Here is a 12,454-nt window from a genome sequence, read left to right as displayed (position 1 = left end):
CTCATTCCTAAATACCTTATTCTCCTCCAGATTTTACCAATACATGTACCAAACTCCTTCTTCCTCTCTCTTAAAAGTTTAATTTGTAAACGTGGTGAGGCAAGAAACCTTGGTTAGCCTATTAGACTCTATCCAGACCTGACTCTAAAGGAGGTATTGGCACCCCGTATCCCCAAGCATACTATAAGGCAGTACATGCTGCAAGAATTTTTTTATTGGCTTAATCAATCCCCCTCAAAGTTGTGGATTTCTATAGAAGAGAATTTATCTCTATTTCCCTTATGACAACTCATTCTACGAGGCTCCGGATAACTCCACACTGCCCTCCTTTTCTAAGCATCTCATCTGTCTGTTATTCTCCCAATTGTTCTCCTTTCCTTCCCCCGTGCTTCAATTACGAGATGCCCTCGTATGTGATGAATGGAATGCCACACTGTCTACCTCACTCCTGAAAAATACTACTTCACTAGACTCACTTTTGTCTGACGGCCTGCTTCCTGACAGAAACGAGTTACTATTACCCTAACAAGAGAAATCCTGGACTTTCCTCCACTACAGTAAAATATCTACTTTTATCTTGAAAATTATCAAACATATTGACTAAGGTAGAGATCTGACATGAGCTAAAACCCTGATTCTAAGACTTAAACCTCCCAAGAATCCGATTTCCCTCCTCTATAAGCCTTTATTGTAACCAGGCATAAACAACTTTTAAGACAAACCTAATTATATTATTGCCTGGGAGAAGGATCATTGCATCTTCTTTTCGCCCACTCAAACGTATATTGCTAGCCCCTAAACTTACATACAGATGTATTCACCTATAAGAGAATGGTTTCATGTTATCTAAATGGTACATTACTCCAACAAAATTCCGACTTATTGATAACTCTTACCCAGAGTCATGTTGAAAATGCCGCACGGGAATAGAGTCCTACATCCACATGTGGTGGGAGTGTCCCACTGTTGCCCAGTTCTGGCAAGATAAAGCCTTTACTGGTCAATACCATATGCAAGCTTGATCTTCCAATATGGCTGGAGATTTTTCTCCTTTACTTATGTCCATCTGGCATTAGTACCATTACCTTGAAACTTCTAAGACCACTTCTCTCTGATGCCGGACTTCTGCTCTCTGCTTCTTAGAAAACTTTCAACCATTTTCGGGTTTACCAGTGGACAGAGAAAGTAGACGCCATTTAAAGATTGGAAGAACTGGCGCATTGGGAAGTTAGGAAACATAAAACATTTAGGGAAATTTGGCTTCCATGGTCTAACTTCCATCAAGCTCAATTAAGGTCAATTAATAACTCCACTCCAAGACAATCCCTTTCGTCTACAAGTCACACCTTTGCCAATGTGTGAGGTAACCCTGATATTCTCACTCTTCTTTTCTCACCATTTGGACTCAACACCCCCCCCCCCCCACACACACACACACACACACACACACACATGCACTCATTTACCATGTGTTCCTTTTTTAGCTATTGTTTTATTGCTTATATTTTTGCTTAGATTCTGAGGGCAACTCACCTGACTTGTCCTAAATTTTATGTACTCATTTTCTTGAAAATGTAAACCTCTATGCCGATATAATTGCTACTTTACTGTTCTTGTATACGACTTTTACAGTGTTTTGTATTTGTAATATCTGTTCTCATTCTCCAAACACTACTGTTTGTTATTTGTCAAAAATAAAATTTTAAAAGAAGTCAATAAGGGCCTGTTGACTGCGCCATTAGTTCCGTCAAGAACAACGGAACCCTGTCACAACGGTGACAGACGGAAACCATTAGCTAGGTTTCCATCACCATTGATATTGATAACACCGACGGAACCCCTGAATGGAACACAGACGATGATGTGAATAGGCCCTAACAGTAAATGGATTTTCTGGCCTATTTGCAGAAAAAGTAGTAACGATATCAACCTTCAGTTGGCGTATTCACACAAATGAGAACTTGGCATTTATTCTTCCATGTCTCAAACTGAACAAAAGGCCTCGATTTTTAGTAAATGCAAAACAGGTTTAAGATAGGAAGTAAGCAGAAAAATGAGATGGAAGAATATGGTCATTTCGGAATATGTATAATAATAGTTATATATTTTTAGTCTTTTAAATCTATGTTGTACTTTTATACTGTGTAAATTGCTATTCTTCCTTTCTACTTGGTAGTGTTATGCATTGAATTAAATTAACGCTACACTTTTAGCCAACAGGTGAAGCATAAGTAAAGACATTGTCATTGTCACAACAAACAATTGCTGGTATCCTAGTGGATACTGTCAGCAGGAGAAGAGTTCCTCTTGTCAACACGAAAGAGAGAAACACTGGTTAATCGCCTATTTCCATGCTCGGTTTATATACACAATGAGTAGCATTGCAGGGTATGCGGCAAAACAAGGGTGTAGATTTAGAGGGTGCAAAGATAGCCGTCACACCTGAGCCCTGGTGCCTAAGGGGGCCCTAAGGTCCTTCTGCCATCTAAGAAGACACCAGTATTATAAATGGCATACGGGAGGTGGGGGGAAATGTAACAGTTTTTTCATTGGGGCCCAGGATCTTACACCTCTGCTGCAAAGTGCTTTACAAAACACTAGTAATGACCTACAGAACTGGAAAGGTGCACAACTCAAGCTAAACATTTCCTTGGTATCCGTTTGTATTCTACTCCAAGTGGAATTTAACTTTTAAGAGGTTATTACAAAAATTAGACATCATAAAAGTGTGAACAGTGGAGATCCCTAAACATTCCTGACAACATGCCTTGCCAGCATTAAATGGAAACTGGCTAAGTATGCTTGGTACTGAAATTTATGGGAGTTAAAGAAACTCCTGAATATTCTCACAAAGAGTTTCCACTGGCCCATTCTCGTGATTGGTAGAGGTTCCAGAACTTGAACCACCTCCACCCAGGCATTTTTGATTTTTAATTGCCAATTTTTGGGGAGACTGTGCTGAAATTATATTATTTGTAACATTATTGTATATACACAATAGTGCCAAAGATGGCGCACAAAAAACATCAAGGAGTAATTATTGTTGCTGAAGCCTAACGGCAGTATAACTAGCTGATCTAAAAAAAATATTGTTTGTCCTCTACAACAAAACAGTTGAAAAGTTCAAGACAGCTGTGTACTTTATGGGTAATGCTGTAATGACCATTAACTCTATCCACTCCACTACAAATGACTGCAGTGCAGAAAGTGTTAAAACATCGCCTTGTCTCAACAGTGCACAGGGGAACAATGCAAACGTCTTTGCAGCCTTTTGCTGTCTAATTGCCATTAGTGACAATTACAGGGATCCGTACAGAAATTAACATGAGAGCAAGCACTAATTGTGGTGTATTTTCTACCATATTGATGGCCCCCTGCCTGCTGTTGGAAAACGTACCAACAGAAATCAACGCGAAAGCAAAACAAAACATCTCATTATACCATACCCTTCCCGTGGCTGACCCTGTTTGAAAACATCGTTTTACATAATGGTTGCATGTTAAAAAAAAATGCTTTTGTTTGGCGTAAGCACAAATATTTCTGGCCCCATACTTTGTAAAAAAAAATAAACTTTATTACATAACTATATGTTACCATGAATGTCAGAAATGCGGTTAATTGTTAATGTACTTATCCATTTATTACCCATTAGTAAATAAAGTAACACTGTGTTTTTTTTACAATACGACTTGCACTGTTAGTCTGGGAATCATAGTAGGGTTAACAATAGACAATAAGAATAATCAGTAATGGCCAAAGAACATCAATGTACGGATGGTATGAGAGAACCTCGTACACAACATGGTATGTATGTCCCGAGCTCAAATGGAAAAACAGATCGCCCTTCGCAATAAGACATTCCATAAAAATATGGAGTCATTCATATTATTCACAAACAGGTTGTATACCTCCTACAAAGGGGTGAAATTGTACATTTCAAAATGTTCTGTTGTCAGTTATACAACAATAGATCATTATATGGTATGACACTGGGGCATGTGGTCAGCAATCGATACTAGAGATGGATACCCACTATTTTTAAGTGTACTACAACTTAAGCGCACCCGTCAGAGTTCACGTGTTGCCCTATCGGGGGCGGCATGTGACAGATAAGGCGCCACTGGGGAGATCTGTGTTTTTTTATTACAAACAGTGCAAAATAAACTTGTAAGTACTCAATCAAATTTTGACTCCTGGAATATTTTGTCATGCTATGGAGTCCGGAGGGCAGTCCCGCCTCACCACCCACAGCTCATATGAATCATATATTCAGGGGTAGGAAGTTTACCTTGCGCTCAGAAGTCTGTGAATAACAATTTAAATAATTAAAATGAAAAATTTGTAATAAAGATACATAATCCTTCTTAGTGGTGGCTTATTTGAGGGCAGCATGTATGCTTTAACTACCAGACTGTAATAGATTGTTAGTAATACCCTTTCATCCAAACTTATTGCTATGAATTTTTTATTTTTTTATACTCAGTTTTAGATTGTTTATTAGAAGAATGAATACTAATTTACTTATATTTATCCCAAATAATTTATTAAGCCATAAACATGTAGAGGAAATGGACTCACACGCCACATTTGCAAAGTGTTGCTGGGTGTTTGCTACCCACTGTTTCTACATTAATTTCTATGGGAGTTACGGAAATAGCCAAGCAGGCTTGGCTGTTTCTGTAACTCCCATAGGAATCAAGCGAGAGAGCCGCATACATGCACGGCCGCCACTTCATCCACCGCTTTCGAGAGCGGGTCCCAGGGCTGGGGGCATATCCCGTGGATATGCCATAAATGTCTAAGGTGGGAATAAAACATGGAAAGATGGAAAATAATTTGGCATAAATAGATACCGTAATGCAGAACAGTAATTAGGTAGAAGAATGCTAATATCAAGTAGAAAATATTCATGGGGATGAATAGGAAGGAAGGGGAGGAAAAGGCTAAGACTGTGGAGAGATGTCAGCCAAGATCAAGGTTTGAGGGAGTCAAAATTAGCGAACAGAATTCAGAGGAGAGCATTGATTTCTCATCTTTGACAATTAAATGAGAGAAGGCATCAAAGAGGAAAATAAATGATTGACTCTGTCAAAACCATTTACAAAGAAAAGGAAGAGAGATTGTCTATAACTGGGGAGAGAGATTGTTGGGGGAAATTAGGGGAAATCAGTTTGCCCAAAAAACTTACAGCACCATGAACTTCTAGAGAGTGTCACATTAGTCCTCCTTAACACATTGCAAATTTGGTCCGAATTTTGCATCAGAATTTGTAACTAAAAACCGGGACCAGCAACACACACAGGGGAAATATAATGGAAATATTTATACTTCTCTTCTTTCCATCTACTCCTGATTTTGGCTTCCAAATACTGATGCAAAATACTGACCAAATACACAATGTGTGAATAAGGCCTTAGTGGGCTGAGGTTAGGTCGGGTGAAGTCAGGCGGACCCATTATAGGGCATCTAGAGGGAGGAAGAATAATGGAAATTTCCAAGAAAACCCAGAGAGACATCTCAGATGTAAAGTGTTAGGCTATGTTCACACGGAGTATTTTGGGGGAGGAATATCTGCCTCAAAGCTCCAAACGGAATTTTGAGGCAGATATTCCTCCCCCAAAATACTCCGTGTGAATAGCAATTATCGCGCCGTTTTTCGCCCGCGGCCATTGAGCGCCGCGGGCATAAAACACGCTTTCTCCTGCCTCCCATTGAAGTCAATGGGAGGTCGGAGGCGGAAGCGCCCGAAGATAGGGCATGTCGCTTCTTTTTCCCGCGAGGCAGTTTTACTGCTCGCGGGAAAAAGACGCCGACGCCTCCCATTGAAATCAATGGGAGTCGTTCTCGGGCCGTTTCTGCCGAGTTTTGCGACGCGGTTTCCGCGTCAAAAAACTCGGCAAAAGACCCCGTGTGAACATAGCCTTAGGCTGGGTTCACACAGAGTTTTTTGCAGGAGGAAAATCTGCCTCAAAATTCCATTTGATGCAGATTTTCCTCAGCCTGCACGCCGATTTTCATGGCGTTTTTCGCCCACGGCCGTTGAGCGTCGCGGGCAAAAACACAGCGAATTATGCTTTCTCTGCCTTCCATTGATATCAATGGGAGGTCAGAGGCGTAAACACCTGAAGATAGGGTATGTCCCTTCTTTTTCCCGCGAGCCGGGAGGCATTTTCGACCATTCTTTGGCGCATTTTGCAGTGCGGTTTCCACGTCAAAAAACTCGTAAAAAAACTAAGTGTGAACTCCCCCTTATACTGTTCACTGAACAATAGTCAAAGCTTGATATTAGCAGACTAGATGAGGGACCCCTAGACCACCATCCCTTCTACGGGGGTTATTTATCAAACATTAATCAATTACAGCAACCAATTACCATTGTTTCTAGAATCTTTTGGGTTGGAGTCAAAGTATTTAATTGGCAATAAATAAATAATTAAGTGAGATATATATTATAATAATCCATTGTTTGAAAGAGCATATATGTGGAAACTGAAAATAGTGCTAGCTTAGACATTGTGTTACTGTAGCTTTTCCAAGTAGGCACTCTATAGCTCTACAATAATTTTGCACTGTTACCAAGTTTCCCATTAATTAAAGCACAGTATATTTCTATATAGGTAGTATACTATGCTTTATTACCAATTATAAGGTGAATTTTATATACTATTAATTCACATTTATAGCCTATTTCTATATAGATAGTGGGCTATAAATGTGAATTAATAGTATATAAAATTCACCTTATAATTGGTGTGGCCAAGGCAATGGTGGATCATCTTTGGGGTGGATTGGACAGCCGCCCAGGGCCCGAGGCTCCCAGAGGGCCCATTGGAACCAGTCGGTTCACCCCGTTTCTCCTATACCGGTTGTTAAAATTATAGCCAATTCGGAGATCCGAGAGAAGCGGGACCCAGAACCAGTTCCCTGCCCCGCCATTTGGCGCTTTACCAATGATGCAGCATTCAGCTGGATGAGGCCTGGTCTCTGATCAGGCCTGCATCGCTGGAACATGGCATGGGAACAGGGACAGGTGAACATGTAATGTTTTTCGTTTTTTTTAAAGGGCAGTGTTGGGGGCACTATCTACAGTGGGCTCTATATGAGGCACTATCGAAAGGAGGCATTGTGAATGGCACTATTTACAGGGGGCTCTATGGGGGCACTATCTACAGGGGACTCTATGGAGAGCACTATCTACAGGGGGCATTGTAAGTGGCACTACCTACAAGTGGCGCTGTATGTGGCGCTTTACAGTTTTTGACACAATCGTATTCAGGGGCACAGTGTATGGTACTAATATATTCAGGGCACAGTGTAATGTACCATTATATTCAGGGCACAGTGTAATGTACCATTATATTCAGAGGCACAGTGTATGGTGCTATTATATTTAGGGGTATAGTGTGTGGCACCATGACAATCTTCGTTTATCAATGCGAAAATGTAGGAAAAGTGAGGCGACCAAGACATCTGAATGGCAAATTCTGCAGAAATGGGTCATGGCCGCGAAAAGTCGTCATGAGTTTTGCAACAGATAGGCAAGAAAAGAGAAAAGGAATGACTAGAATCAGAGAAGACGTCACCTGTGAGTCACTGGATTTATAGAGGAGAAGTCACTTCTCCTGACATGTCTGTTATAGGAAATCCTTGTATTCCACAAAAAATCTTTGTGTAGTCCAGGATGAATACACAAATGGGTGTTACTATTCTCCTTTTTTGGAGGATATGTCCCTACACAGTGTGATGCTGTTAGCAATGTTTGGAGACTGTCAGTATGTAAGAACACAGCCCTTTGACAAGGGAAATCATAACACCTATTTGTCAATGGTCACACAGAAAGGTGGTGTTAACTATAGACACGGCGAAGGGGGGCCCAAGTTTGGGGAACAGCCCAGAGCCTATGCTCTACTTAATACTAATTAGGTCTAAAACAGCCATCTAATGTGTATAACAAAGCTGCCTGAACTCTCTCAGCAGTGATTTATAGTGTATACATTTCATGAACTGTAAATAAAATGGATGTTTTTAATCATAAAAAAAAGCCTCACCTTGTTTTCTTTTGGCTTCACAACTTTCATAAAACCTCCTCTGGAACTAGCGACTTCACGCTCTTTGTTTGTCACTTTCCTGGTATCCAAAAACTTTAGATTGGGAAGTTTGTTCAGGACAAAGTACCTGCAGAAATAAAACATAGATGAACATTTGTCTTTGTGATAGCTTGCTTTATAAGCCACATCCATTTTTCTATACAATAAATGCTTGTCAAGTTGAATCCATTCCTGCACCTGGGTATTTGACAGATTTATTGATCCATATGTAACTAAATAGTTCCACTGATAAAAAAAAGTCCTTAAAGGGTAACTAAACGTTCAACAAACTTCTGACATGTCACATGTCAGAAGTTTTGATTGGTGGGGGTCCGAGCACTGAGACCCCCACCAATCTTTAAGACGAAGCGGCAGAAAGGCTCGTGCGAGCGCTGAGCTACTTAGTTTCTGTTCTGCTTTTTCTGGAAATCGATGTAGCAGTGTCAATAGAAAGTCTATTAGCCGGTACTCCAATACATGGGCTTTCCGGAAAAAGCCGTACAGAAGCAAAGTGGCTCAGCGCCCACACTAGCGCTTCTGCCGCTTCGTTGTAGCGATTGATCGGGGTCTCCGTGCTCGGACCCCCTCCAATCAAAACTTATGACATGTCAGAAGATTGTTTGAACGTTTAGTTACCCTTTGAATAGAATCATGTTCATTTGAAAAACTTTGCAACAGAACTTTCCAGTTCCTGTCATTTATACCAACAGAAATGTATTTTATCCACAGTGAGAGAGAAATATAACAAGAGGGCATGTAGGGACAGCCAGACATTTTCCCTGCCGATAAATGGCCATCCATGTCATACATGGGTGGCTTGATTCTGCCAAAGTGGGGTCAGCTCCTACAGAGCGGGAAGGGAACCCCCTTTATGAGGTTAATATGGAACCATATGGCATATGGACAAGGGTTGTTTTCATGAGGCAACTCTTTTAACTAGCATCTCCACCTTAAATTTGATTCCAAGGTGAAAGCCATTACAGCTCCTTTAAGGACGGTCATCAGCCTTTTCATGAAACCTGACTGGCAAAGCTGCCTTGTTATGTAGAGTTACATGGGTATGGGATGTGTCTGCGCATAACCAGTTAGGTCTGTGTGACAACCCCTGTATAAGCTTCCACAGAGACAGCTGTATAGAACGTATATGTAGACAATACTCTGCACACTCAGGTGAACAGATTATGGAGGTCATATAAATAAGTCCACAGTGGCCAAGGCGCCAGCAGAAACACAGACAAGTATGTCATCACCGGCTGTGCATGGATCATGGCGCAGGACGAAAGGAGGATTCAGCCACTCTCTTTGATTTGGAAGACACAGAACAAAGGGAGATGAAAGCTTCTGTCTACTCAAGATTCTCTGTCTGGGGAATTCTGTAGTTGCCAAAGGTGAAGTATGAAGAGTGGGGAAGTGATATCCTGCGTCTGCCCGGCTAAGAGGTGCTGTCGTCCTGCTCATTAGACACTTCACTGTTTAACCTGTACAGATACTTAAGTTCAGATGGAGATATAAAAGCCAACGTGTTTACTTTGAGCTAAATGTTTGCAGTTCAGACGTCGACACGAAAAGTAAAAGTGCACAAAAATGCACTCAACGGCACATGACAAAACCTGAACTTAAGTTATGGAATCTACTCATTGGAGGAGATATATCAAAATTGGTGCAAAGGAAAAGTTGCCCATGGGCAACCAATCAGATCCCACCCCTTATTTTTCAGAGGCCTTTTGGAAAATGAAAGCAGCAACCTGATTGGTTGCCTCTGGCAACTTCTCCACTTTTCCTTTGCATCAGTTTTGATCTATCTCCTCCACTCTCTTTACAAGTAAGCGAAGGGGAATTGTTGAGGCCGAGGAAGATACTCCTATCCTTCAAATAACTGAAGTGACTGATGAAACATTTTCTGTACTCATAAAACAAAAAATTTGTCGCTACACTAGAGATAGAAAGAACGTACGATAAGCAGAGGACATGTGTCTCTAGATATGTGCTGGGGTTCACAAAGGTCACAGACAAGTGTAACTATAGGGGGTGCGGAGATTGAGGTCGCGCCCAGGCCCTGGACCCTGAGGAGGCCTAAAAGGTCCCTCTGCTCAACATGAAGAGACCAGTACCACAAATAACACCTCATAGTCTAATACATCATCTGGATTTTTCTTGGTACTTTCCTGGTTGCATGGCATTTAATTCCTGATCTTATGCAGATCATTAAGATTCCTGTTCTCCATTTTTTTTTTGTTACTTTCTGCATACTTTTCATGTACGCAAGCAGATGGTGCATTGTATTGTAGCCAAATTAACTGCTTAAGAAACTTCTAAATAAAAGAGCTTCAGGCAAAGGTAATCAGTTTATAGGCTCATAAGATGCCACGATGGTGCAGTCATTTACAAGTTGTGAAAATGACCCAAATTCATGTTGAAGTTTTTCATAATAAATATCATTAGTTTTCTTATGAAAGATATACTGAATACTGAAGTAGCCCCTCCATCAGTGGCGAAACTACCACTGTAGCAGCCGTAGCGGCTGCTACGGGGCCCGCGGCATTAGGGGGCCCAAGTCGCTCAGCCAGGTACATTACATTATGTGCCGGGCCTGGCGGCACGAGCCCCCTCATGCGTAGTGGTATCACTAATTGGTTTTATGGCAGGTCAGATATGTAAACGCCCGAAGATAGGGCATGTCGCTTCTTTTTACCGCTCGCAGGAAAAAAAATGCCTCTGCCTCCCATTGAAATCAATGGTCAGCAGTTTTTGGGCGCGGTTTCTGCGTAAAAAAACTTGTAAAAAAAACTCAGTGTGAACGCCCCCTAACACCCATACTGAAGATTGCCTGGCCCTGCCCTCTGCCATGTTATATAACTTCAAACTTCACACACACATTACATTAAAGGGGTCCTCTGGGCATTTTATATTGATGGCCCATCCTTAGGATAGGCCATCAATATCAGATCAGTGGGGTTCCATGATTGATGTGGCAACAGCGTTTGTCGCCATGGACTTTTCCCATTTAACAAGCACAACACTGTACACACACGGGGCGACTGTACCTGGGATTGCATTCAAGTGAACGGAACTGAGCTGCAATCCCAGGCACAGCTGCTACCGATGTGTACGGCGTTGTGCCTGGTAAACACTGAAGAGGCCAAGGCGAATAATTCAGCCAGTTCAAAGCAGCTGATCAGCGGGTGTGCCAGGAGTTGGACCCCCACCAATCTAATATTGATAACCCTCTAACGACATACCATATACATGTATGTAGCAGGCATCAAGGGGAAGTATGGAACGGCCTGAGCGCGCCCCATACTCAGCAGGTGTCGGCTATATAATACAGACCAGTGGCATAGCTATAGGGGTCGCAGTGGTCGCAATTGCGACATTCCCCCGAAGCGAGGAGGCTCCATGTCTATTAAAAATTACTATAGTAACTGGGGCCTATGTAATAAACTACACGGGCCCCTGTTACTATAGTAACAATATACTTCCCTTCCCTGTTCCCGAGCGCAGCTTAGGTCCTGACATCTTTTCGCATCTTGACGTCACGACGCTCTGCACCGCATACAACGCTGCGGCGCTGGATGGTGTCAGGACCTTTCCTGCACCCAGAGCCGAAGAGGATGATAAGTAAAACATTACTGTTTGCTGGGGCCCTGTATCTAAGCCTAACGTGGTAAGCTTAGATACAGGGTCTAACAGACCGTGTCACACATGGACCCTGTATCTGAGCCTACCGCATGTGTTACTAATGTTTTTTTTGTGTTTATTTTTCTTTACAAGTTTGATTGTTGGACTACGTCGGATTTTAAGACTACTTCGATGGCGGCTTTTTTTATTCTCAATAAAATGGTTAATGAGGGATGTGTGTTTTTTTTTATGTCAATAAAATATTTTTTCTATGTCCTTGTATTTTTTTAAACTTTATTACTACTGCCTTAGTAATGGCCGCTGGCTGGCTGACGTTACTAAGGCGGGGCTTAATGTTAGCCGGTGAAAACGCTAACACTAACCTCCATTATTACACTGGTACCCATCGCTACCAGGGGTACCGGTAAGAGACAGGTACAATCCAGTACCCGACCATCTGTAGTAACAGTCAAGCACTGGGGCAGCCGCAGGCTGGTATTATTAGGTATTTTTTTCCCCGCGACTGGCTATAAATGCGAGCGGGAAAAAAAGCCTTCATCTCCCATTGAAATCAATGGGAGGCGACTTCAGCGCTGATTCCAACGCGGTTTCTGTATCAAAACCAGCTCCAGAAAACTTTGTGTGAACAGGCCCTTGCACAACAGATTCTTCTCCTATTACCTAGCCTCCACAGGCAACATGTTTTGGAATTGGAGAGACAAACGAATTAAACATTGTATACTACTTCT

General features: G+C 41.8%; 1 protein-coding gene across 1 annotated transcript in view; it reads right to left on the bottom strand.

The window, feature by feature from the left end:
• LRMDA (leucine rich melanocyte differentiation associated) overlaps positions 1 to 12,454 on the bottom strand; it is an 834,718-nt gene that overhangs the window by 298,884 nt on the left and 523,380 nt on the right. The window contains exon 5 of the mRNA XM_075842829.1: positions 8,049 to 8,175. Coding sequence (XP_075698944.1) covers positions 8,049 to 8,175 — 127 coding nt within the window. The remainder of the gene's footprint in view (positions 1 to 8,048; positions 8,176 to 12,454) is intronic.

This window comes from Rhinoderma darwinii, chromosome 11 (assembly GCF_050947455.1).
Source record: "Rhinoderma darwinii isolate aRhiDar2 chromosome 11, aRhiDar2.hap1, whole genome shotgun sequence".
Lineage (NCBI taxonomy): Eukaryota > Metazoa > Chordata > Amphibia > Anura > Rhinodermatidae > Rhinoderma > Rhinoderma darwinii.
This window is presented reverse-complemented; position numbering and strand designations above follow the sequence as displayed.